We start from the raw sequence: 27,329 nt of genomic DNA on the forward strand, positions 1-27,329 counted from the left end.
ATGGCTGCATAATATTCCATTTTATGAAATACTAGTTAATTATTTATCTAATGCTGATTGTTTCTTAGTCACAGTAAACTTTGAGAAATAAGTTTGTACAATGATCTTTTCACATTTCAAATTGTTTCTTACAGTGGCAGTTATTGGGTATGAACATTTTTAGAGCTATTGATACATATTCCAAGTTGTTCTTCAGAAAAGTTCTATTGTATGATCATAAATTTATATAAAATTTATTAATAATTTATACTCTTACAAATAATTTATACTGTTGTAAAGAGTATGTGATAATGCTTATCTCACTTCAGGTTTGGGCAGCACTGAATAGTATATGTATTTACAGTTTGTTTTTTTCTATTTGATTAGCAACAGATGATTTCTCTGATTTCTTACATGTTTGAAACTACTTGTATTTCTTTTTTTTTATGAGTTGTCTGTTAGTTGTTTGTCCATTTATATCTTCGACAACTTCTTACAAATTCCTTATATTTTTATGGAGCCTATTTTGTTATATAGTTGCAGATTTTTTCCCCCTAATTGTTACGTATCTTTTACTTTGGTTTATCATGTTTCTTGACCTATGATGTTAAGTTCTTTTTAATACACAGGCCTCTTACCTGAATTTTATTCAAACACTCTGTTCTGTATATGTATTCTAAGAATTTTTACTAAAGTACTTTTGTGAAGTGTGTTTGGTTTCATAGATGTATTTTTGAACCCCTTTTCTGCACATCTAATGCACATCTTCTTTTGTCACTTGTCAGTAATTCTCTTGAGTGCAAGATTTTTCTATCCCTGCTCATATTTTTCCACAGAAAGATAAAATCAAGTTTGTTTCTTCCTTCTGTTTCATATTTGTATCACTTAATTCTGTACAGTGTTTTGAGTTGCTGACTTTCTAGGTGCTTTCTGTAGAAAGAAGCAATAATGGGGTGAGACTTTTTACTTTATCAAATTTTCTTAAAAGGTGGTTGGTATGGGAGCAGTCATGATAAAATTCAGAGAATTCTTTGAGCAAAATGTCCCAGCTCATCTGGGAACACATGATTGTGTCTTTTTGCTATGTAGTGTTTTGGGAATGTCAGTGGAATCTGCTCCTCCTGTGGATGAAGAAAAAGAGGAAGAGGTGGAAGAGGAGAAAGAGGAAAAGGAAGATACTCCAGATGATACCACACACTCCCTTGGTGCTGAAGGTAGTTTTATGCCTTTTTCTGGATAGTAGATTGGTGGAAGTCCCTTCCATATGAGCACATGGATATCTAAATTTCTCCTTTTTTATCAGGTTATAGATTTCTCATTATTAAATTGAGAATAGTGATTAGGAAATTTGCCAGTAGTCTGAGATACTCCACCTAATTTGGTGTTCAGGAATTTGTAACTAACCCTTTCTGCATGTTGACTCCTGTTCCTTTTGTCTTCATTTGTTTTTCAAATATTTGGGGGATGTATGCTTTGTGGGGTGGAAGTATGACCTGCAGTACATTAGTCTGTGTGTGTGTGTGGGGGTGGTTTGGATATTCAGAAAGTAGACATAATCTACCTACATTAGGTGCATGTGAAGTTTTATAGTATACAATTTTTTGCTTCATTACACATTTTACCCATTTGCTTTTATTCTTAATTTTAATTTGAAAAAATTTGAGGGGTAGGGCTTTGATGTGAAGGACTAATATGACTCTCTTTTGCTAAAGGGTGGCACCTTGCATAGTGCATAATATTGTGAGATGATACCTAATTTCTTGGGGTTTTGTTCCTAGATCCTGCCTCATCACAGTTTGGCTTTGGGCTTCTGGAACTCTCCCAGAGCCAGGATGTTGAAGAACATACTGTGCCATGTGAAGTAGACAGAGAGCCTCTACAGTCAGTAACCACCAACTCTGGTTATACTGGGCTATCTGATGTGGATGCTAATGCTAATATTGGTATGTAACGTGTTTTCTGGCATTTTGTGTTGTTTATAAGTATTTTCCCCCATGCTAGAGCTAACTGGTTTTTCCTTGATATGTTTTATAGCTGTCTAAGTTAATATAATCTAAGCTAATATAGTAAGGTTGCAGAGTTGTCTGGCAAATACTTGTCAGTTGATGGCTTGCAGGCCAAGAGTTTTTGTAAGCGGGTAATTGATTATTTTCTCTTTTGGAATGATGCCTGTATATATTTTCAATTTGGATTTCTTTCTATTAAAATCTTTGCTTTAAAACATTTGGTACTGCTTCTAGAACTTTGAAAAATTAAATATCTCCTTTGTATCTTCTTCTGCAACTTTAAGCAATTAAGCGTGAAGAACAGTCTAATGAAGATATCCTGGTGGCAGAACAGCCCAGCAAGGGTGACCCTGTGGCAGCACAGCCCAGTAAGGAGGAACATGCAGTAGAGGAGCAAAATTCACCTCCTTCAAGGTAGACCAAGTTCTTTCCAGAAAGTATTTTTGGGTTTTTGTTGTTGGGTTATGCTCATTTCACTTGGCCAGGTGGAAACTTTTTTTTACAAATTCTAGTGGGTTTTTTTTTCCCTCATGCACTGGGCATATTTATGGTCCAATAGAAACATTATTTATGAATTCTCATTGTGTCCTCATCTTAATCTTTTTTAAAAAGTTTTTTTTTTATTTCTCATCTTATAGCTCATGTAATTGTAATGATGATTCCTTAATCTTTGGTTGCTGCTCCTCCTGTCTGTTCTCTGTCTACAGAGACACCATCTCTCTGTGTAACGTCTTCCTAGCCTCTCTAGTGTTACGGGAGTCACAAGAGTTATATTTGAAAGTCTGCTGTTTTTATACTTGAGCACCCAGATTGCTTTGGGTCCTCAGGTATCATTCATCTGGTAGTTATGATATAAATAGATGGGAAAGTGTTCTATTCCCATGTCCTTTAGGCTCTTAACTTGGTAGGAATTGGGCAGTATACCTCTGCCTGTGGTGACTGTCGTATCCAAAGCTGTATTGCTTCTGGTCAACAGCTCAGGTTTGAATATGGCAGGGGAAAAGTGAGAGGCTTCCAGTTTGGAGGAGGAAATGAATATTTAGTGTTCTTTTGTTTCTTCTTTCAATAGAAGCAGTGGGGAATGGGATCCTGAACAAAGTTGAGTATCAGGAGAACTTGTCTTTCTAATGCAAAGCACTTGACTTAACAGGGGCTGACTTTTTCTACTTTTCTTTAGGAAATTGCCCTCTAGCTCATTTTGCTATCGTATTTATTCTGGGGATTGGTAGAGTAAGTAAACCTCATAAGCCTCTGGAAAGGGGCCAATAATGAGTGTCTTACATGTGTGAGTAGTATTTGTGTGGAAGAGTCTTGGTTGGGGGCTTAGGTTGAGTAGATCAAATCAAAAAGGTCAGCAGAAGATAATGTGTGTGATTAGCGCAGAGGGTAATTTACCTCCAAGCCCTTTCCGTGGAAGGCCATTGTTAGGACTGGCATTGTGTGGTCTGGATCAGACTCTTTGATGCACATCTAGATAACAGCATATGTAGCAAAAATCCCTAAGTAATTTATCAGAAATCTTGGACAGCATGCAGCACAGCAGTGAACAGAGTTGAAAAGAGGTATTGCTGTATGAGAGACCGAGGCAGGTTTTGAAGTGGGCTGAGGGCTTTGTATCATTATAAAGAGTAGCTTCTTTCATTTTTAATAAATAGGTTTTGGAAGTATTAAAGGAAAACAGAAAATAGGAAAAGCTTCATAGTTCAAAGATGAAGGTGTTTGAACATAGTAACTTTTTCTCTTGGTGATATGAATTTCCTAGGTCAGAGGACATGTCTTCTAGTCCCAAAGTATCTCTTGCTGCTATGGAAACAAAAGAACAAATACCTGCTCGAGAACTTCTGGAAGGTGGAATGCAGATTCAGAGGTCACCAGAGCCTGAGGTTTTGTCAACTCAGGACGACTTATTTGATCAGACCAATAAAACAGGTGACAAAGAATAATTAGTACTGTTGTACCTCTTTCCAAAGATCTAAACTTATTTCTGTTCTGAGGCTATTGTTTCTAAGTTAGAAGGCACTGTATCGGTATGTAGACTTACTGGTGATACAGAAGGAAATTATATTTCTAGCCAATTAATGAGGGGCTTTTTGGAAATTATTGCTATGTAACATTTTAGTATAACTTTCTCTCTTTTTTGGAAGTGGAGATACTGAGGAATAGCAACTAACATAGCAAATTCAGTATTGTGGATGGATAGCTATTTCTGTTATCATAAATCTTCAAATCTTAAATGTCATGATTATTAAGTGAAGTTTTTCATACTCACCTGGTTAACAAGTCTGCTTACTCAACTGTTTATTAGTTCATCTGTCACAAATAGGAAGTTACGATCTAGCAGAAAGAACATAAAATTTTTAGAAGAGTGATACTTGTTTTCACATTTTGTTAACTCTCACCAATGTCCCATTCTGCAACCTCACAGAGCTGGAAAGCTTTAGTAATAACCAGCAAAATATGATGTATTTGTTGTAAGTAGGGAAGAAGAGAAGGTTATATTCCTTTACTATGCTGTGAATGTGTGCAAGATATTCAGAGGGTCACCAAGAAGCATTTTTTGGTCTCTCACTAAAGCTTGAAGTTTGTATTTAAGAAATTTCTTTATTCTTGCAGTTAATATAGCTGATACTCCATTTGTTGCTAAGAAGGGACCAATAGGAGACTCTTCATAGTACAAATCAGTAATGACTGCTCGTATATCCTTTTACTTATGCATTAGGATTTTTTGTCTCCTTTGAGGAGGCCCAGGTTCTAATCATGGAAATTGCTGCATTCATATCATCAGGTATCATGCATATTGTTTTGAGTTCTCCCACCTGTGTCATGGCATGAGCTTTACTTCACCTTAGGTAGACCTTGGAATAAAATACTCGCTTGCTATCTTATAATAGAGACTTCACAGGAAAGAAGAGCAGCTGAGCAGAGGTATAGGGATTCTGACTTTTTCTCTCCAAGCTTCAGTCATGACAGAAAGGACTAAGAAATTCTTTTTGTCAATTCTTTATTAAGGAAACCAATAATTTATTAGGAATGGTGTGTTTAATGGTCATTCAAGATTTGTGTTAGCGTTGTGGGGAGGGTATAGCTCAAGTGGTAGAGCACATGTTTAATATGCACAGGGTCCTGGGTTCAATCCCTAGTACCTATGCTGAAAATAAACCTAATTGCCTCCCCTGCTTTAAAAAAAAAATTTGTGTTAGCGTGGTATTCTATTAATTGTACTCCAGTTAGAAAACAGTTTCTGCCCTTTTGAAACATGGTTGGATATATGGATTCTACTCTTTGTAGTACTGAGTGGTTTTTTTTTTTTGATGACTCAGTAATATCAATCTGAAAAGTAAATGCAACTAGAATTTTTTTTTCCCCAGTAGCTTCTGATGGTTGCCCTACTCCTTCAAGGGAAGAAGGTGGGTGTTCTCTGGCTTCCACACCTGCCACCACGTTGCACGTCCTTCAGTTCTCTGGCCAGAGGTCCCTTGTTCGGGAGAGTCTTTCCACGTAAGTAAACCTGAAATAGCCCTGTCAGGGGGACGTGCCTGATGGTCTTAGGCTAAAGTTGAAAGAGCTGAAATTGCTAGTTCAGAAGTCTTTTTGAAATAAAAAGGTAAACTCTAGGCTTTAGAATTTGAGGGAATAAGAACTTAATGGAACTATTGAAGGCAGGTAGATCTGCTTTCCCACTGGGAGATTTTAAAATAGTAGCCCCAAGCTTTCACTAGGAAAGAAACTGCCCAGTTATGTAGAGACTGTTACACATCCAAAGTAAGCTGGCTGCTGCTCCCTTTGACTAGCAGTTCTTCCCACTGAACAGCAGAGGGGTGGAGAAGAGGTTATGCTAGAGTTGACAGTAGTTGGATTTTTTTATCTGTGTTAGGGCAAAGAGGTTTCTTTTTTTTTTTTTTTAAATAAGAATATGCATGCTCTTTCTAATAACAGGCCAAAAATGGAATGTTTTTATATTGCAAATTTGCAGGTGAATTAATTTTTTGATCACTTTCTGATCCTGCTTTTCAATCATGATTTCCATGTGCCTGATCATTCACTTCCTCTTGTAATCATATGACTTTTCCCATTCTCTTTTTTTTTTTTAATTCTGATTTTGGATATGTCTGGTGTGAGAAATAGTTATTGAAGTATTATTCATGGTTCTTCCGCCAACCTCGGGTAGCTGTTTGAGAGAAATGGTAATAAATATTTGTCTGAATGTCTTAGATATTTTTGCTATTAAAAAGTAGAAAACAAATGCAGAACTATGGCTGTGGTAAAATAACCTGTGATTCTCTCTTTATATAAAGGAATTCCTCAGATCTTGTTGCTCCTTCCCCTGATGCTTTCCGATCTACCCCCTTTATTGTTCCTAGCAGTCCCACAGAGCAAGAAGGGAGAAAAGGTGAGCTCTCTTGATCTGTCTGTTGATCTCAGATTAGAAGAGGAGCAGCACTTTTTTTGCCTTGCAGAGTGTACTGTTTCTTTACATATTAGAACACTGTGACCTAAACTGTTCAGTAGGACTCATGTCTAACCTTCAGGGATGTGGCCTAGTGTAATGTGCTTTCCTCAGTTCTTTGCTCCTCTGGCACAGATTCTTCTGAGAATTCTGTATTGATGACTTAATTTTTAAAAAGACTCTTAAGAGAAAATTTTTATATTTTAAGGTTAAATTCAAATGAGTTAGTATAGTGAAGAACAGGGCTTATTACTGATGGCCCAATAGTTTCCAGCAGCATGGTAACACGTTACTGGTCAGAAGAAACCAAAAAATGTTTCTTTTGCTTTTTATAGGTTATTTTTGCTATTATCAAAGCAATTTTAGCCTAAGAGTGGCTAGGAGCAGGTGATAGAAATTTTGACTTCATTCCTTTCCTCCTTTGAGGACCTAGTGATTTTATATTACTTTATACACAAAAAAGTTTTCCTTTTTGCTTAATTTATCTCATTATCTAATCCTCTTGTGCTCTGTCCCAGTCTCCTATCCAGCCATTCAAGATATTTCTAAATTCCTACTACTTCTGCACAGTTTTTTCCAATAAGTTCCATGATTTTTCCCTTTTCCTTCTTTCACATGACCAGTAATAGTACGACAGCTAATATTTATTGAGCACTTAGTGTGTGCCAGGCTCTTTGATTCTAAGTGCTTCTCTTTGATTTTTTTCATTGAATTCTCATAATAATCCTAAGAAGTAGGTGTAATTTTTATCCCCATTTTGCAGATGAGGAAATGGAGGCACAGAGATTTCACAACTTAAGTCGTAGAGGCAGTATTTGAACTTGGGCAGCTGCCTTGAGAGCCTGTGCTCTTACCTGTTGTGTATATGCCTCCTATGATATTCTGCTTCTCTGCTTTTGAGTGATGTAAACATAGGAATATATTGAACTGTTTTTCAAGTATAATTTGCCCATGACAATTTAATTTTAGACTTTCTTGTGTCACAAAGTTTGTGTTCGTTTTCTCTTGAAATCTTTGTGGGTATCCAAATGGACTAATACCATTCTAAGCATAACGTGATTAGTGATATCTTGAGTAGAAACTAAAAGTGAATCCGTTCTACAAAAAATGCTGTTAATGCAATTTAACTTTGACTTACGTTAGAACCGTTTTTTCTGTCTGTAGTGTGAAACCTGAAGATATATAAAATAATTATATTAAAAATGCTTTCACCCTGATTGTAAAAATAATTAGTACTTATTGTAGAACATTTGGAAAGCATATGAGAAACTTATGAGAAGAAAATAAAAATACCACAATCCATGTGCAGTTAGTATTTGGATATATGTTTTTCCTTTCAGAGTGTTTACTATGCATGAATACAAAGATGTATGTTTACACAACCAGGATCATGTTATGTATATGATTTCGTGTTCTTTTTTTTTCATGTAACATTATATTTTCCCTTGTCAATTATATTTTAGGTTTAATGCATTTGCTTAATATGTGCATAACTGTTTTTGGTACTATGTATGCTTTTTGTATTTTTTTTTGTTTTTTTGCTAAGATTATTAACCTAAAGCCTTTTCATATGTAGTGTTTAGAACAGTCCTTAGTAAGTGGTTTGTCATGGTGCCAAAGATCAAAAGGTGTAATGAAAATACTTAATGAAAATACACAGCTGTGGTAGTTTAGTATTAAAGGCCTGTAGCACCAGATCCCGATCCTGACATTAGACTGGAATGTGCGTTTGAGGCCAAGCTGGGCAGCGAGGTATTGAGGTGGAGGGTAGCTGGTAGCATGAGTGGATTATAGGGAAAAATTAAATGGCATGGGTAGTTTATGAGAGTGATCTAAAGGAGGCCTGTTTGGGGTCAAGTTGTAAGATAGGGGGAAAGGGTGATGAATCAAATACCTAGCAAGCTGGGCTGGCTCTGAGGAAGATCCTGCTAGCCTGCAGGTGCGTAGCATACTATAGGAAAACAGTGTTTTGTGTTTTGTTGTGTGTGTTTCCCCCCTGAAATATTTGTCTCAGGATTAGTGTCTTGTACTTAGTTCTTTGATAAATCATTGTTGATTGTCATTGAAAAGTTTTTTTTCCTTCTTCTCTGTTTGTCCTGGCGTCCACCTCTCTGCATTTAGCAGTTGTTAATGCAAATAAAATGAGTTCATAAATATGTAGATACTTACTTAGAGTTGTGAACAAGTTCATTGCATTTCAAGGCCTGTGGTTAAATTAAGTGCTGTTAATCTGGACGTTCCTGTGCAAAATGTGAAAAACTAAGCTATAATCAGGAAAGGGGCTCAGAGGAACCAAGTTAACTTAATATTTCATATGGATGGGTGGGTATCCCTAGGTGAACCCTATTTTAATCTTTACCTGAGTATTTTGGGAGTGTGGACTTTCCTCCCCTCGGGGGAATACAGTATTGCTAGATTTCTAGGACTCAGTCTTCTATTAATCTATCAGTTTTTCTGAAAATTAGGTCACTGGTTTTTTAAGGAATGGAAATTTCTGAATATAATTGTATTAGTGGTATTGGAACATGAGTGGTATTGATGAGTGCTTATTTCTTAATTTGGTTTTCCTGTTTTAAACTAGATGAGCCAATGGATATGTCAGCAGTTTCTGAACGAAAAGAGTCTTTTCAGAAGAAAGTCCAAGATGAGGAACCAATAGAGATAGAAAATGCCCCTCTCCCACCTGAGCCCACTATATCACCACAAGCCTCAACACCAGTATCTCAGAGCACACCAGTCTTCACTCCTGGCTCACTTCCTATCCCATCCCAGCCTGAGTTTTCTCATGTGAGTATTGTAGAGTTTTTTCCACCTAACATCTTTTTTTAAAAAAATAACTTTATTGAGGTATAATTTACAAACTATAAAACTCACTCATTTTCAGTGTATAGTTAAGTGATATTTTAGTAAACTTACAGAATTGTGCGACTGTCATCATAATCTAGTTTCAGAACATATCCAGAGTCACCTGAATCTTGATGCACTTTTTATGTTTTTTTTTGCACTTTTTATGTTTAAATTTTGTACTATGCCTTTAAATTTTTTGAAAATGTTACTGAAAAATTGAAAAGGGGACATTAATCATTATTCTATCTTAACGTCACGAACTTCTTACTAAAGCAACCGCAGGTTCTCCACTAATTGTTATTTCAAGATACTCAGGGGCCTCCTTGTCTTGTTCCTGATCTTAGAGGCCCTGCTTTCAGCTTTTCATTCTTGATATGATGTTAGCTATGGGTTGTTATATATGGCCTTTGTTATGTTGAGGTATGTTCCTTCTATACCTGCTTTCTGGAGAGGTTTTTGTTTTTTAATTAAAAATTTTTTTGGTGGGGAGTTTTTTTTTTTTAAACATAAATGGGTGTTGAATTTTATCAAAGGCTTTTTCTGCATCAATTGAAATGATCATATGGTTTTTATTCAATTTATTAATGTTGTGTATCACATAGATTGATGGTGGATATTGAAAAATCCTTGCATCCCCGCAGTAAATCCAACTTAATCATGGTGTGTGATCTTTTTAATGTATTGTTGGATTCTGTTTGTTAGTATTTTGTTGAGGATTTTTGCATCTATGTTCATCAGTAATATTGGCCTGTGATTTTCTTTTCTTGTGATAGTGTTTCTCTGATTTTAGTATCAGGGTGATGCTGGCCTCATAGAATGAGTTCAGAAGTGTTTCTTCCTCTGCAATTTTGTGGAATAGTTGGAAGGATAGGTGTTAAGTCTTCTCCAAATGTTCGGTAAAAGTCACCTGTGAAGTCATCTGGTCCTGGACTTTTGTTTACTGGGAGTTTTTAAATTACTGATTCAATTTCAGTTCTGGTAATTGGTCTTTTCATATTTTGTATTTCTTCCTGTCAGTCTTGGGAGATTCTACCTTTCCAAGAATTGTCCATTTCTCCTAGGTTGTCCATTTATTGGCATATAGTTTAAGTTTATAGTAGTTTCTTATGATCCTTTGTATGTCTGTGGTGGTGATTGAAACTTCTTTTTAATTTCTGATTTTTTTGATTTGGTCCCTTTCCCTTTTTTCCTTGATGAGTCCAGCTAGAGGTTTATCAATTTTGTTTATCTTTTCAAAGAAACAGCTTTAGTTTCATTGATTTTTTTTTTTTAAATCTCTGTTTCATTTATTTCTGCTCTGATCTTGATGATTTCTTTCCTTCTGCTGACTTTGGGTTTTGTTTTTCTCTTGTTGCTTTAGATGAAGGTTAGGTTGTTTATTTGATATTTTTCTTGTTTCCTGAAGTAAACTTGTATCACTGTAAGCTTCCCTCTTACAACTACTTTGCTGCATCCCATAGCTTTTTGATTGCTGTGTTTTTATTTTCATTTATGTCTGCTCTTGCCAGTTTTATTCAACATCATATTGGAATACCTAGCCACAGCAAAAGACCCCGAAAAGTGAAAACAATCTTAAGAAAGAAGAACGGAGCTGGAAGTCATGTTCCCTTACTTCAGACTATACTACAAAGTTACAGAAATCCAAACAGTATGATACTGGCACAAAAACCAACACATAGATCAATGGAACAGGATAGAGAGCCCAGAAATAAACTGATGCACTTATGGTTACTTAATCTACAGTAAAGGAGGCAAGAATATACAATGAAGAAAAGACAGTCTCCTCAATAAGTGGTGCAGGGAAAACTGGACAGCTACATGTAGAAAAGTGAAATTAAGGGTGTCTAACACCGTGTACAAAAATAAACTCAAAATGTATTAAGGACCTGAATGTAAGACTGGATACTCTAAAACTCCTAGAGGAAAACAGAACACTCTTTGACGTAAATTTCAGTAGTTTTTTTTTTTTTAATCTTTCAGTGTAATGGAAACAAAAATAAACAAATGGGACCTAATTAAACTTAAAAGCTTTTGCACAGTAAAGGAAACCATAAACAAAATGAAAAGACAATCTACAGAATAGGAGAAAACATTTGCAAACAGTTTTACTAACAAGAGATTTTCCAACATATAAGAACAGCTCATACAGCTTAATATAATAAAAAGTAAACAACCTAGTGAAAAAAAAAGAGAAGATCTAAAGAGACATTTCTCCAAAAAAGACAAACAGATGGCCAACAGGCACATGAAAAGATGCTCAGTATTGCTAATCATCTGGGAAATGCTAATCAAAGCTACAATGAGGTAATCACCTCACACAGGCCAGAATGGCTGTCATCAAAAAGAACACAACAAATGTTGGTGAGGATGTGGAGAGAAGGAACCCTTGTACACTGTTGGTAGGAATGTAAATTGGCACAGCCACTGTAGAAAACAGTATGGAGGTTTCTCAAAAAGCAAAACAAATCTGGGGTCGGGGTTGTTGAGGGGTGATCTCAGCGGCTCTGCTAGGTGGACTTTCCCATGGTTTGTTGGCACCGCCCCAGGTGATTGAGCAGATCCACGTGGGCGGTGGGAAGCTCCGAGGCTTTGCAACTGGCGCACAGGCCTTGGCTCCCGCTGGCTGCGCCATGGCCCGGCTCATTATTCTCTGCGAGGCCTACCGTGGAGGCCGCTTAACCATTCGCCTTGCCCTGGGTGGCTGTACCAACCGGCCTTTCTACCGCATCGCGGCTGCTCCATTTCGTGGAGCAGCTGGGCTCCTATGATGCACTGCCCAGCGGTCATGGGGAGAAACTTGTTCTCAACCTGGATCGGATCCAGCATTGGATTGGCTGTGGGGCCCACCTCTCTAAGCCTGTGGAAAAGCTTATAGGTCTTTCTGGCTTTTTCCCTCTGCATCCCATGGTGATCACGAATGCGGAGAGGCTGCGACGGAAACGGGCACATGAAGTCCTTTTAGCCGCCCAGAAAACAGATTCAGAGGCTACAGAAACAAATGCAAGCTGACTTCAATGAGCATAGAAGTGGGAACAAGGGCTCAAGGGAAAAGTTCCTAGCCAGCAGTTCCATCTTGTAGGTTGCAAAATTATTTGGGCCTTGAGCTCTATGTACTCTTGTCAGATCATCTTTGGAAAAGAACAAATCCATTTAATCTATGTTAAACCATGTGAAATGGCCAAATGCTGATGTTTTGCTGTTTTTTAATGGAAAAAAGCAAAAACAAAACAGTGCATAGGTTCAACTTGATATCAACATTCATTGTATTGCTGCATACGCTTCTGAGCTGGGACACTGGGGAGAAAACAGATGCGAGGTTTCCACAGTAAGGGGAGGAGGGTGGTGGATCAGACACCGTGGTGGAAGGAGGTTCCTGCGCTAAGAAACCGGGACTCCGGCTCCACTCTTGGCTTCAATCCGGGCTGCTGCCAGTTTGGTCACGCCCCCCCCCCCCCCCCCCGCGCCTCTTCCTGCGCCTCTTGCGACGCAGGCGCCTTGGGCTTTTTGCGCGGGAAAAGGAAGCAGTCCGGAGTTCTCCTCGGCGTTTTTTGGGATCTGCTGTTTTCGCTGAGGCAGCTGCCCGCTCCGTGCCGCTCTGGGCCATGGGGCTTCTGGAGCTGTGCGAGGAAGTGTTCGGCACTGCCGACCTTTACCGAGTGTTGGGCGTGCGGCGCGAGGTCTCAGACGGCGAAGTCTGGCGCGGCTACCACGAAGTGTCCTTGCAGGTGCACCCAGACCAAGTGGGCGAGGGCGACAAGGACGCCACCCGCCACTTAAAGATCCTCGGGAAGGTCTATTCCGTTCTGAGTGACAAAGATCAGAGAGCAGTGTACGATGAGCAGGGAACAGTGGACTAGGATTCTGATGTGCTCAGCCAGGACCTGGACTGGGAGACCTACTGGAGATTACTCTTTAACAAGTTATCTCTAGAAGACATTCAAGCTTTAAAAGAGACATACAAAGATTTTGAAGAAGAGCTGGCTATATTAAACAGCCCTATTTGGACTTCAAGGGTGACATGGATCAGATCATGGAGTCTGTGCTGTGTGTGCAGTACACAGAGGAACCCAGGATAAGGAATATTACTCAACAAGCCATTGATGCCAGAGAAGTCCCATCCTATAACGCCTTTGTCAAAGAATTGAAGCAAAAGATGAATACAAGGAAAAGGAGGGCTCAGGAGGAGGCTAAAGAAGCAGAATTGAGCAGGAAGGAGTTGGGACTTGATGAAGGAGTGGATGACTTAAAAGAAGTCATTCAGAGCAGACAAAAGGATCGGCAAAAGGAAACGGACAGTTTTCTGGCTCAGGTGGAAGCAAAGTACTGCAAATTTTCCAAACGAGGAGGGAAAAAAACGACTCTCAAGAAAGAGAAGAAATAATGGAATTTTCTCTTCAAAAGTCCTCAGGTGTTAATTGGTGCCGTTGTAGGCAAGGTATAGTCAAGATTTGAAGACAGAAGTCACCCCAGCCCTTGAGAAAAGTTGTCTTTCAAGCCTAAATTATTCAGATCAACTATGTAAACCAAGCAGAATCTCTCAACCTGATCTTAATATATCTTAGAAATATTCTAGAAGTACCCTGACATTCTTCCTCGTACGATGGAATTTGGTGGTGATCATTGAGGGAACGGGGGAGGGTGGTACGCTTCTTGACGGAATTGCTTCTGTGGGTCTTTTGTACAAGGAGCTCTATCTAGAATGCAGGTCTGTCCACACCTCCTTTAGCAGTTGTCATTTTGCCACACAGGAGTGAGTTGCAGAGTATCCAGTGATGTGTGTATTTATTAAAACAGGTACTCTACCTAGCTAGAAGGCCTTCAGCACAGTTGCTGGACATCTGTCTTCCAAATACTTGCCAGTTTGCTTTCAGTCTTAATATTCTTGCATAGACTCTCCTTTTTGTTTTACTCAACTGGGTTTTGTACTCTTTGCTTGATGTATGTTGGACAAACGGGTTCAGATTACTTGTGTGCATCTTTATAAGACTTATACATGATTAAATAAGTAAAATATGACTGTTAAGTTCTGGGGGCTTTTTAAATGATTCCAGTGTGTTCACTTAAGATGATCTAGAGAAAATATGAATGGTGCTTAGGATAGAGAAAGTAGAAGAAAAGTAGTCCTAGTGAGCATTGTAGTAGATGCCCTGGTTTAAGTAGCATAAAGAGATGTTGTAGTCCTGCCCGTAACTGCTGAATGTCCCTTGTCAGGTCACTGAGTTTGTCTGAACTTGTTTCCTTATCTGTAAAAAGGTAAGGGAGGTGGGTTAAATGACTTGTTAGAGGCTCCTTCTATTAATGCTTACCTTGAAAGGGAAGCCATTTTGAAAACAAAACAAACCAAAATAGATCTAACATATGACCTAGTAATTCCACTTCTGGGTGTATATTCAAAGAAAAAAAACAAAACAAAAGCACTAATTCAAAAAGATAGGTGCACCCCATTGTTCATACATTATTTACAGTTGCCAAGATATGGCAGCAACCTTAAGTGTCTGTCAGCAGATGAATGGATAAAGAAGATGTGGTATATATATTCAGTGGAATACTACTCAGCCATAAATGGCAAGAGTGAAATTTTGCCATTTGCAGCAACATGGATGGGCTTGGAGGGTATTATTCTAAGTGGAATAAGTGAGACAGAGAAAGATAAGTACTGTATATTACTTACATGTAGAATCTATAAAATATTACCAACTAGTGAGAAAAGAACAAGAAGCAGACTCACAGAGAACAAACTAGTGGCTACTCCTGGGTGGGGACAGGGCAACATAGGAGTCGGGGAGTGGGAGGCACAAAATATTTGGATGTAAGATGGGCCCAAAGATGTATTGTACAACATTGGGAATATAGCCAGTATTTTGTGATAACTGTAAATGGAAAGTATCCTTTAAAAAGAATATTAAAAAATTAAAAAGGCAAAATGTATATATTAAGGGCAATAAAAAGATGTTCAGTGGCTTCAAACTTCTTTTTGAAGAGACCTCTTTTGGAACCTCCTGATTTTTAATCTGTGCTCTTATCTTCTGTGCCTGGTGCACAACTGTCACTTCCCTTTCATTATAGTTCTTGGAGATTGTCTTTACTGTCTTTGTGTTAGATTCCTCTTGGGCTCCATGTCTTCTTCCTTGGTTTACTCCCTCATTTTGGTGGAGGATATCCTTGAACATATTTTGTACTCTCATACTTGATTTGTAGTTTGTAGGAGTATAGAATTTTAGATTGGAAATAATTTTCCTTTAAGCTTTTTGAAGGCATTGCTCTACTGTCCTCAAACTTCAGTGTTGCTGTTGAGAAGTGTGTGGCCAGTTTGATTCTTATCTTTAATGTGTGAGCTGTTTTTTTTTCCTTTATTGGAATCTTATAGGATTTTCTCTTTATGCCCAGTGTTCTGAAATTTCCAGACTCTTGGCATTGGTCTGTTTTTATTCATTGTATTGGCCAATCCTCTCAGTCCAGAAACTCAGGTCCTTCGGTTCAGGGACGTTTAATTAATTTCTTCCTCTCTGTTCTTTTTTTTTGTCTTTTTTAATGGAATACCTATTGTTTGGGTGCTCAAACTCAGTAATAGTCTTGTAATTTTCTAATTTTATCTATGACTTTCTCTCTCTTTTTGTTTAACTTTATGTGTAATTTCCTAATCTTTTTTTAAACTTAAAAAACTGCACTTTATTGAGATATAATTCATGCACCATATTGTTCACCCATTTTAAAGTCTCTAGTCCAGTGGCTTTTAGTATATTCACAAAGTTGGGCAGTTATTCACCAAAATCTAATTTTAGAACATTTTCATCCCTCTCCCCTAACAAAAGACCCCGTGCTTATTAATAGTCACTCCCATTTCCCCCACCCCCAGCCCTAGTCAGTCACTAATCTACTTTATGTCTCTGTGGGTTCGCTTGTTCTTGACATTTCATGTAAGTGGAATTATACAATATGTAGTCCTTTGTGATTGGTTTCTTTAATTTAGTGTAGTGTTTCCATGATTCATCCATGTTGTGGCATGTATCAGAACTTCGTTCCCTTTTTTTTTTAACGAAACAATAGTTAATTTACAATATTGTGTTAGTTTCAAGTGTACAGCTGAGTGATTCAGTTATAAATATATATATTTTTCAGATTCTTTTCCATTATAGGTTATTACAATATATTGAGTATAGTTGTCTCTGTTATACAGTAAATCTTTATTATTTTTCTCATTCTTTTTTATTCTGAATAATACTGTGTATGGACATACCATATTTTATTCATCCATTTATCAGTTGTTGGACATTTGGGTTGTTTCTCCTTTTTGGTTATTATAAATAATGCTGCTGTGTACATTGTGCACAAGTTTTTGGGTGGTTGACTCATATTGAGTGAAGTCTTGACAGTTCCTCAGTTTTGTTCACTGAGCTTTGTTTTTCTGATTAGGCGTCCAGGGACTCTCAGTGCTGTGGATCATTAGGGGCCAGACATTGGCTAGATCCAGGCACTCTTAAGAAATATAGCCTATTGATAAGAAGTTAGCCTCTGAAATTTTACTTTGCTGACTGAAATTATACAGATATTGAAAAAAATTCCGTAATAAAATCACATAATTATTTACTCAATAATGTGTTCAGAATAGAGGCAACTGCTTAACGGATATGAAGTTTCCTTTTAGAATGACGAAAATGTTTTCAAACTAGATAGAGGTGGTGGTTGCACATTGTAAATGTTCGCTTAAAAGTGGCTACTTTGTTATATGAGTTTGACTTAAAAAAAAGTTATAGTTTTATTAGCAAAGTTTTATATATAAGCCTTTGTAAAATGACTTATTTTTTTACAAGAAAAATATATATTTCTTGTAGAGTATGTATAATATACAGGTAAATGAAAATGAGATTATTTGTTATCCTGTCGCAGAAATAACTACCTGTAACTTTTTTATGGTATATATGTACTTATTAACTTAAAAAAAATGAAAATTATATAGAAATATATAAAAAGACCACAACATATATATTCACATACTTTTTAAACTAAAAACCTTTTTCTGTTTAATACATAGCCTATTTTTCTGTATTGTTTAATATTCATCTACAATTTTATGTAGTTTTAAAATATTCCATCATGTAGGTGTGTCATAATTTTTAAATGAATCTGTCAGTAGATATTTAATCTATCAATAGATACTCTTTTTGTTTCCTTTTCTAAATAATAATTTTAGCACTGAACAGTATTGTAGCTAAATTTCAATGTACTTCTACCAAGTAATTTCCTGAAAATGGAATTATTGGACTAAGGGGTATACAAAGTTTCAAGGCTGTTATATATTGCCAGATTGCCATTAAAATGTTGAACCAGTCTATATTCGGTCATGCCTGAGAGAGTATATGATGAGGTTGAAATTTATAACTTTTTATAATCTGAAAGGGTGAACGGTAACACCAGACTTTGAAATACCAGAAGTTATGTAATATACAGAATGTTTGGCAACCTATTTTGATTCCTCATTTCCTTAAAAATCATAGGAAATGAATGCCTTACCAGCTATGTCTAGAGTTTTATAGCATTTATTATAGGCAAAATAACACACTAAATGTAAATTCTTATATAAAAACATATTTAAGCTTTGAGTTATTTTATTATTTACATAAAATAAAAATGCTATTTTAAGTGTATAATTTGAAGAATTTTGGTAGTTGTATACGATTGTATAACCACCACCACCATTAAAGTACAGGACGGTTTCCTTACCCTAAAGTTTCTTCATAATCCTTTGCAGCTGATTTCTCCTCCCCCCACCCCCATCCCCTCTCTACCCTAGGCAACCATTCATCTACCTTCTGTCACCATAGTTTTATTTTTTCAAGAATTTCAAAAAATTGGAATCGTAACTGTGTATGATCTCTTGTGGTTGAGTTCTTTAGCCTAGCGTATTTTTGAGATTCGTTCCTATTCTGGCATGTGTTAATACTTCAGTCCTTTTTATTGTTGAGCAGTATGGCATAATATGGATATCTGCAGTTTGTTTTTCTGTTCACCAGTTGATAAACATTTGAGGTATTTCCAGTTTTTGGCTATTAATGAATAACTGTTTTGAACATCTGCATACACATCTTTGTGTGGACATACGATTTTATTTCTCTTGGGTTAATACCTTCAAGTACAATTTCTGGGTCATATGGTAGTATTAATGGATATTTAGCTTTACAAGATAGTGCCAAACTGTTTTCCAAAGTGACTGTGCTTCTGCATTCCCACCAGCAACATGTGACAGTTGCGGTTGTTCCACATCCTCACCAACAGGATGTAGTCTTATTAACTTCAGCCATCCTTCTTGGCTGAAGCGGTGTCTGTTGACTAATGCTATTGTAAAACTTTGGGTTTTAACATCTGCTTTATGAGTGCTAGCATATTTTGAAATAGTAGGACATAAAATAAGTACAGGTGTACCTCATTTTCTTGTGGTTCACTTTATTGTGCTTCTCAGAAAATGTGTTTCTTGCAAATAGAAGGTTCGTGGCAACCCAGCATTGTCAGATGATGGTTAGCACTTTTTAACAATAAATTTTAAATTATGATTATAAATGAAAACATGTAATGCTATTACACACTCAATAGACTACATAGTATAAAAACATAACTTTTATATACACTGGGAAACCAAAAAATTTCTGTGATTTGCTTTATTGCGATAGTGTGGACCTGAACCTGCAGTATCTCCAAGTTTTATGCCTGTGTATTCCCACTTTGTGAGAACTGAAGTGGACGGTGTAAGCATATGTTCAAATGATTACTGTGTAATTGAGGGCCTATCATACAGTATATAACATGATTTTAGCAATGATATACAGCTAACTTAAGTAGGAATACACTTAAATTTAATACTTTTAAGTTTTTGTTTGGATTGTGCTTATTCTAGATCAGTAATTCACAAGAAAAGCATTTAAGCAGAGTGACATGTTGATGAAAAGAGTGGTGATTATGAACTTTATATATTTGAAATTATGACCCTGGAGTTTTAAAATTCTTGATTAATTGATTTAGAAATTTTATATAAATTGAAAGATTAGAAATGAAAAAAATATGACTATGAAGAAATGATTATTTGTCTCTTTTTGTTCTTCCTTAGGATATTTTCATTCCATCTCCAAGTTTGGAAGAACGATCAAATGATGAGAAGAAGGATAGAGATTTGCAAAGTTCATCTTTGACTGTTGAGTGTTCTAAAACTTCAGAAACTGAACCAAAGAATTCCACTGAGGATCTTGGGCTTTCTTTGACAGGGGATTCTTGTAAGTTGATGCTTTCTGCAAGTGAGTATAGTCAGTCCCCAAAGATAGAGAGCTTGAGTTCTCACAGGATAGATGAAGATGGAGAAAACACGCAGATTGAAGATACTGAACCCATGTCTCCAGTTCTCAATTCTAAACTTGTTCCTGCTGAGAATGATAATATCTTGATTAATCCAGCACAAGATGGTCAAGTAGAATTGAATCAGAATGATGAGAAAACAAAGGAAGATAACACAGAAACCAGAGATGACATTAGTATTTTAGCTGCCAGTTGCAAAGGTAGAGAAGAAACTGTAGCAGAAGATGTTTGTATTGATCTCACTTGTGATTCAGGTAGTCAGGCAGTTCCCTCTCCAGCTACTCGATCTGAGGCACTCTCTAGTGTGTTAGATCAGGAGGAAGCTATAGAAATTAAAGAACATCATCCAGAGGAGGGGTCTTCAGGGTCTGAGGTGGAAGAAATCCCTGAGACTCCTTGTGAAAGTCAAGGAGAGGAGCCCAAAGAAGAAAATATGGAAGGTGTCCCATTGCACCTTTCTCTGACTGAAACTCAGTCCCAAGGCTTGTGTCTTTCAAAGGAAGTCCCCAAACAAGAATGCCAGGAAGCTATGGAAGTTGAAACCAGTGTGATTAGTATTGATTCCCCCCAGAAGCTTCCAGTACTTGACCAAGAATTGGAACATAAGGATCAGGAAGCATGGGAAGAAGCTACTTCAGAGGACTCGAGTGTTGTCATTGTAGATGTGAAGGAACCATCTCCCAGAGTTGATGTTTCTTCTGAACCTTTAGAGGGAGTGGAGAAATGCTCAGATTCCCAGTCGTGGGAGGATGATGCTCCAGAAATAGAACCATGTGCTGAGAATAGAGCAGATACTCAAGAAGAAAAGAGTGCAGAAAATGCAGGAGATCTGAAATCAGTGACTGCAGAAAAAGAACCTGTAGAGGCAGACTCGTTACAGCCTCCATTGACTTTGGTGAGAGCAGATGATGCTCAAAGACCTGACCAGGAGATGCAGCAGACCCAACCGCAAGAGAAAACAGATAGCTCGTTAGCGGAAGACTCAAAAATGGCTAATGCAAAGCAGCTGAGCTCCGGTGTAGAGGCCCAGCAGCTGGAGAAAGCCTCTGCCCATGCCTCGCAAAGCTTCTGTGAGAGCTCTAGTGGTAAGTGTGATTAAGAATTGTCCTGTCTCCAACTAAATTATAGTTTGGCATAGAAGGTAGGAGAGAACCGCATGCTTGTGTTAGGGCGAAAATTAACTTGAATTTATGTTTATGAGTGGCCAATGATAGTTGGGATATGTAAAAATTTGAGTTGTATTTTTCTTTTTTACCTGTAATTGTAGAATCAGATCATTCGAGGTTTTTAATTGAGTTTTATAACTCAGGAGTAATCAACATGAATTTTATAAATATTTAGAAATTGTACCAATCTGATATTTTCTACTTGTTCCCAATCTTGCTCCATATTTTCATATTTTGACAGTTGCCTTAAAGTACAGGGAGCTTTCTTGATTAACTTATGCAGTTAAATCATATTCAAAACTCTATGAGTTGTTTCTTCTTTGTGGGCATTAAGTAAAGTTTCTAAATTGGGGTCAGCATTTGTCTATTTTAAACCTTAAACTGAAAAAGATACTAGTTTGTGTTCTTTATCTGTTTTCTAAAGTCCAGAATGAGAACATAGATTATCTTCTGAAATATTTGTGGGATATTATGTGTGACATTAGCTGAAAACAATTCAGACTTTCCAAATTCCCTAAGTTAGTATAATTGAAAGACAAAACAAAACAAAAAACCAAAATACAAACTTAAGCAAACAAGCTTCTAAGGATATGGAAATGAGAAACAGTATTTAGGTAACATCATAGCTGTTAAATAATACCGCTGACCATACCTTTTGGTACTCCTGGCGCAGTCCCAGTTTACACCTGCTGTCTAGGAGGGATTAGTAGTAGTACTTTTTTAAATCTCAAAATTGCCCCTGTTCATTAGATTTTATATTCCTGAACTTTTTTACCACTGCAGAACAAGAAATGTTAGAGCTGAAAAGGAGGTTAGCAGGTATTGGGTTCAGTCTCTTTTTCCTAAAGTGATGTGGGTAGGTAATAACTGAAGTGGGACTAGAACCTCCGTCTCCTGATTCTCTGGTTTTTCCTCCTTATAAAACTGTGTGATACAGTTTCTCTGATTCCGATGATTATGGTCAAGAACTATCTGAATGACCTAATAGTCTGTATAATGGAATCTTTTTGTAATTTCATCACATCTAAATATAATTATTGACCTAAGTCATGTTTTATAGGAAGGTTGCTTTGGTTGCTGTACAGAAAAAACTGGGGGTTGGGGAAAGGAGGAGACTTCAGACAAAGTAATTGATTGGCTGTAGTAATAATCCAGGGATGAGGCACTGAAGACCAGATAAGGGTGGTGGCAGTGCTGCCTGTACAAGAGCCAATTTTCCATTAGGTTGTAGTGATGCAATTGGGTCAATGGTGCTAAAGTAACTTTCCATAAATAATTTTCAGTAATTAATGCTTACATATTATACTTGCATATTATGGTTTGTCACATAGAAGGATATGCTTAAAGATTTCATACAGATTTTTGAAAGTCTGAATGGTCAATCGTAATGTGAAGGAGGGTTCCTGTAGGGATTGTAGAACAGGTGATTGTTCCAGTAATGAAAATTCTTTAAAACACATCTTTGGAATGTATGATGCTTTATGAGGTGTTTTTTGTTTGTTTGTTTCATTTTTTAGTTTCTGTATCTCTCTTAAATTCTTTATTAACCTAAAGGACTTGCTTTTTAAGGAGCTGCCTAAGAATGAATGCTTACCTGTCAAGCCATTTCTTTTTGCTGTACCGCTGGTGGAATTTGCCATTTAGGTGTGATGTTGAGTTTCTCCACTTCTCTTCACAGTTCCTTTCGTGGTGCTTGTATTCTTTTCATCTTTTATTTCTAAAGTCCATTCATTTCTCTTTTCATCCCTTCAGTTTGCTAATTCATTTTCTCTTATATGTAGATATAAAAGATGTTTTTTGTTTTGTGGTTTTGAAGGAAAAAAAATCAAGGTGCTTAATATTAAAGATAATAAAGGGTAGAAGTGGAATGGGAAAAGATGAAAGAAGGAAAATGTGGTATAGTAAGAAATGTATTTGACTTCCATCTGGTTCCTGGCACTGAGCTAAAATTCTGAGTGATAGAAATAGCTTTTGTTATTCATAACAAGCCCTTTCTATCACACCTGAATTATGCTCTTGAGGTGATTTAGGGTGGGATCCTCCCTACATGGCCTCAGGGATGGGGCTGTTCTCGAGAAAGACAAAGTGATTAGAGGGTTGGGACTTCCAGCCCCACCCTCCTACCTCCTGGATCGGGAGGAGCTGGAGATTAAAGCTCTATAAAAACTCTTGAACAACAAGATTTGGTTCCCTGGTTGATAAATGGAGGGTGGCTAGTCCCAATTCCACAGGGGACAGAAGTTCCTGCTATCAGATCTGGACCTCACCCAGTGTCTACCTCTTCATCTAGTTGTTCATCTGTGCCCTTTATATAAACTGTTAAATGTAAGTAAATGTTTTTCTGAGTACTATGAGCAACTCCAACAAATTAATCCTATGTGAGGAGGGTGTCGTGGGAACCTGCAAGGTAGAGCCAGTTGGTTAGAAGCACAGGTAAACAGCCCAGACTTCCGATTGGTGTCTGAAGCAGAGACAGGCTTGACAGACTGACCCTTTAACTTGGGGTCTGATGGTATCTCTGGGTAGACAGTGTCAGAACTGAGTTTAACTTTGTAGAGCATCCACAAAGTATCTGCTGGGAATTGGAGGATTGTTTGGTGATGTTGGAAGGCACGTTAGAATAACTGTTTTCACAAGGAATAGTGGTGGGTTGTGCTAGGTTATAGTTGTTTTGAACCATTCCAGAAAAGTAAGTACAAGTTATCATGTCGGGTTTAAGAGCAGCAATCTGGCACAGTTCTTTTTTTCTCCCAAACTTAATCATTTTATTAAATGAGATAAATAATTAGGAAATCGGAAAATGTGATTTTTGGCAGTTTACTAATCCTGATTAGCAAAAATTTGGAACTGAGGCCTAGTTAAAAAACAGTTTTGTCTCTTGACAGATGCTTAATTTAGTAACTACTAACCAAAATGTGTAACCTGGGGATGCTCATATATGTGAGATTTACCACTGCACAGAGATTTAGATATGAACATTACTTCTGTGGCCTAGAGCAAATGCTGGTCAGTACTGCTGAAATATGAAACCTGCAGATTTCTCTTTGAACCAGTGAGTATTTTGAGGTCCTTTAGCCCCTGAAATCTTTGTCATCTCTTTGAATAGATTGTAAATTATAAGTATTAACATCACACTTTAACATAGAGAATCCTACAGATTCCTAAAGCTTATAAATGAACTTGGGTTAGCATTGCACAAAATTAAAATGTCCAGACTTGAAACTGTCCAAATTTGTATCACTCATCGAGTATCCCCAGTTGTACTTAACTGTCTTGGCGCTCAGATATTTCTATGTTCCTTTTGGTCTCTTGTTCCTCAGGGCCTCCAAACTTTGGGCTTCCTCGATTTGCCTGTCCTCTGGTTGTCTACTTTGTGTCGGTCCTGTTGATGATTGTAACGGAGAGCAGAGAGAATAGTAGGAAGTTGGTTCAGAGACCTGGTGATGAGGGGTTAGCAACGAGGCCGAATTTGGGAGCAAAGGAAAAGAATAATTGAAATAATTCTTGTGGTTCTCCTCCCTTTTGCTTTTTTTATACTACTATTTTGGTTTCCTTTTTGTTTATCATTGGTTTTGTTCTGTTTTTGTTTTGTTTTGTTTTCTCCAGAAACTCCATTTCATTTTACTTTGCCTAAAGAAGGTGATATTATTCCACCATTGACTGGTGCAACTCCACCTCTTATTGGGCACCTAAAATTGGAGCCCAAGAGACACAGTACTCCTATTGGTGAGTGACTAAAATGTAATGATATTTAAAGCACAATTTCTGAGATGCCATTCTTTATGCAAGTAATTCTTTTGTAGCCGAGGCGTTGGGCGTGCCTGATAAGGTTGAATTTTGTCTTAGGAAGAATAAGGCTGTGGTGTCTGTGTCCATGAGTTTACTCCCAGGAGATGTTGAACAGTGATGAGAGGGAGGAAAGACAGGATGGAAAGAAGGAAGAAAGAGAATGTTTATAAAAGTTTAATTCTATTATTTGCAAAACAATAGAATCTGAGTACTAAGCAGTGATACAGAGCTATTTTGTAAAAAAGGGACAGCAGGTATGGTTGAGGTACTATTTATTCAGGACCCTGGCCAGTCAGTCTGCTGCTTGACAGGGCCAGAAAATTTATATCCTCCTTCCCTGAGGCAGCCAGTAGTCTACATTAACCTATTTGTTTTCTCTAGTCAGTGCTGGGAGGTAACAGTCATGCCGTCTGGAGTCTCCTGCTACCTATGCCTGATGCTGGCAGATGTGGGTTGGCTGAGGGCTCATGCAACATCCTTTGTCCAGATGCAGAAGTGGAACTGAATCCTGTTGCTCTTCTTAAGACCAGGTGTCAACACTAGTGCGTAGTTGTTAATACTTGTGACAGGATCTATCCTAGGAACCCCCTTCAATCCTGCAGAGCTGTGGAGCCAAACAGGCAAATTGATAACTGAATTGTTACTTTTCATGTTTGTATTTTAGTGTTGTTCTTTCTTCCCCTTGCCTCCCTTCTTTCAGGGATTAGCAATTATCCAGCAAGCAACATAGCAACCAGTGATGTCATGTCTGAAAGCATGGTGGAGACCAACGATCCCATACTTGAGAATGAAAAAGGAGATTCTGGGGCCGCCCCAGAAATGGATGATAAATTGTGTCTGAGAATGAAACTGGTCAGTCCTGAGACTGAGCCGAGTGACGAGTCTTTGCAGTTTAGTCTGGAAAGTAAGTTTTATTTTATGTTAGTCTTGGGTAACAAGTAGGTCTGGATCTTCTGGGAGGTCCAGAAGATCTTCTAGTTTTAATGGTTGATACTTTCATAATTATAAGTGTGTAAAGTCTTACTCTTACAAACTGAATTCTTCATTTTCAGCTAGTCGCTATCATGTTGCTGAAGGTGCCCCATTTTATAATCTCTGTGGTGCTGCTTGTATCTCTGTATTAGACTTGTGTCTACACAAAGTAATTGGTTTCTATAATTCGAGTTCAGAAGAGGATAGAAAATTTAGGATTGTGGGTTCACATTGTAGGTTTATGTTGGCTATTTCCCACATTAATTGCAAGTTGTTGGTATGGCTGGAGTACAGAGAAGGTGTGAGAAAATGGCTGCAAAGTCGAGACCAAGTTCTGAAAGGCCTTTTACAGCATGCTGACAAGCGGAAGAATTTTATGGCAAGGGAATAAATAATATGATCAGATTTGCTTTTTTTTAAAAACATCAGCTGAATATTTGAAAAATTGGTGCCTTTGTGCATATTCTTTTCATTTCCTTGCCCATTTCCTATTCTGCTGCCTGGCAAACACAGTCTTCACCAGGAAGTGGGGTCATGAGTAGTGGGGATGGAGACGAGGGGATGAATTTGAGAGATAAGTAGTAGAATAGAGAGAACCTTGGGACCAGTTGAATATGAAGTAAAAGGGAGGAAAAAAACACTGAATGACTTACATCTGAATTTTGTTGTCATGATAGTGCTCCAAAGTAAATATCCTTATTTCCATTTTACTGATGAGAAAACAGAGACTGAGAGAGGTTTTAAAGTTATATACCTAAGATTGCAATAATTGGTAAGAGGTGGAGCTGGAGTTTGAATCAGATTCATCTGACTTCAGAGCTTATAATTTTTCCACTAGGTAGTTTCTAAATGCTGTTTAATGGAGTTAGAAGAGGAAGACGTCTTGTAAAGGAGATTGTAAAGGAATATTCCAAGAAGAGGACTAGGAGAGTATAAAGCCATGGAAGCCTGTGGGAGGAGAGTTGTAAGAAGATGACAGTGTCATATGCAGAAGTGAGGTCTAGTAAGATATGTCTGAAGATGTACATTGGAGTTGGCAGTTAGGATTCATTTGGTGACTCTAATAAGAACTATTTCAGTGTAGTGGTTTGGGTGGGAGCTATGCTGAAGGTAATTGAGAAGTGAAGGGGGGAGAAGAGGCAGCAGATTCTACTTTTGAGAAGTTTATGTGATAAAGGAAGAAAAAATACAGCAAGGTAGAGGGAAATACAGGATTGAGGGAGATTTTTTTTTCTTCCATTTTTAGACTGAGGGAGACCTAAGAAGGTTATTGATTGAAAGGAAGTCTCCCAAAAAAGAGATGGGTTAAAAATAAGGCCCCTGAGAGAAATGGGGAGGGGGGGAGCTTTTAAAGATCACAAGAGTGGGTGGACTTGAATAAGTAGGACTTCTCGTTCTCTGAGACCAAAGAAAAGACATTCCAGCTAATATATTTTGAGTTCTTACTCTATGCCAGTATGTATGTCATACATGTACAGCTCATAAAATCTCATAACCTGTAAAGAGGATCCTGTTGTTATCCACATTTTACAGGTAAGGAAACTGAGGCACAGGAAGATTGGGCATGCTCTCTAGCATCACACAGCTAGTCAGTGGCATAACCTGAATTCAAAGTAGTGCCAAGAAGCAGAGGTCTGGCTCCAAACTACAGTGCTGTTCTGCTTTTCAGTGCTTATTGATTTGAATCTTAGAACCTCAGTAGAAATTAAAATGTAACATGTTTCCATCCTTATTATCATCTTCTCTGAAATCAAGTAGGGCTTATCAAGAGAGTATACGGTA

The 27,329-nt window shown here is 37.5% G+C and overlaps 1 protein-coding gene and 2 pseudogenes across 5 annotated transcripts in view; all 3 read left to right on the plus strand.

Annotated features, from left to right (window-relative positions):
• The window catches only part of TP53BP1 (tumor protein p53 binding protein 1), a 62,452-nt gene that overhangs the window by 7,569 nt on the left and 27,554 nt on the right, over positions 1 to 27,329 (plus strand). For 2 of the 5 annotated variants that reach the window (XR_012073345.1, XM_072962580.1), the window contains exons 5-14: positions 1,069 to 1,193; positions 1,758 to 1,922; positions 2,270 to 2,399; positions 3,748 to 3,914; positions 5,354 to 5,483; positions 6,281 to 6,375; positions 9,014 to 9,219; positions 19,379 to 20,705; positions 24,393 to 24,512; positions 25,276 to 25,479. Coding sequence is in view for 4 of the 5 variants with exons in the window: in XM_072962580.1 (XP_072818681.1) it covers positions 1,069 to 1,193; positions 1,758 to 1,922; positions 2,270 to 2,399; positions 3,748 to 3,914; positions 5,354 to 5,483; positions 6,281 to 6,375; positions 9,014 to 9,219; positions 19,379 to 20,705; positions 24,393 to 24,512; positions 25,276 to 25,479 (2,669 nt within the window). In the remaining variant the exon portion in view is untranslated. The remainder of the gene's footprint in view (positions 1 to 1,068; positions 1,194 to 1,757; positions 1,923 to 2,269; positions 2,400 to 3,747; positions 3,915 to 5,353; positions 5,484 to 6,280; positions 6,376 to 9,013; positions 9,220 to 19,378; positions 20,706 to 24,392; positions 24,513 to 25,275; positions 25,480 to 27,329) is intronic. The other 3 variants (XM_072962581.1, XM_031672852.2, XM_031672853.2) reach the window with 3 other exon arrangements.
• LOC102536566 (small ribosomal subunit protein bS16m pseudogene) lies at positions 11,910 to 12,300 on the plus strand (annotated as a pseudogene).
• On the plus strand, positions 12,882 to 13,660 carry LOC102536798 (dnaJ homolog subfamily C member 9 pseudogene; annotated as a pseudogene).

Source organism: Vicugna pacos, chromosome 6 (genome assembly GCF_048564905.1).
Source record: "Vicugna pacos chromosome 6, VicPac4, whole genome shotgun sequence".
Classification (NCBI taxonomy): Eukaryota; Metazoa; Chordata; class Mammalia; order Artiodactyla; family Camelidae; genus Vicugna; species Vicugna pacos.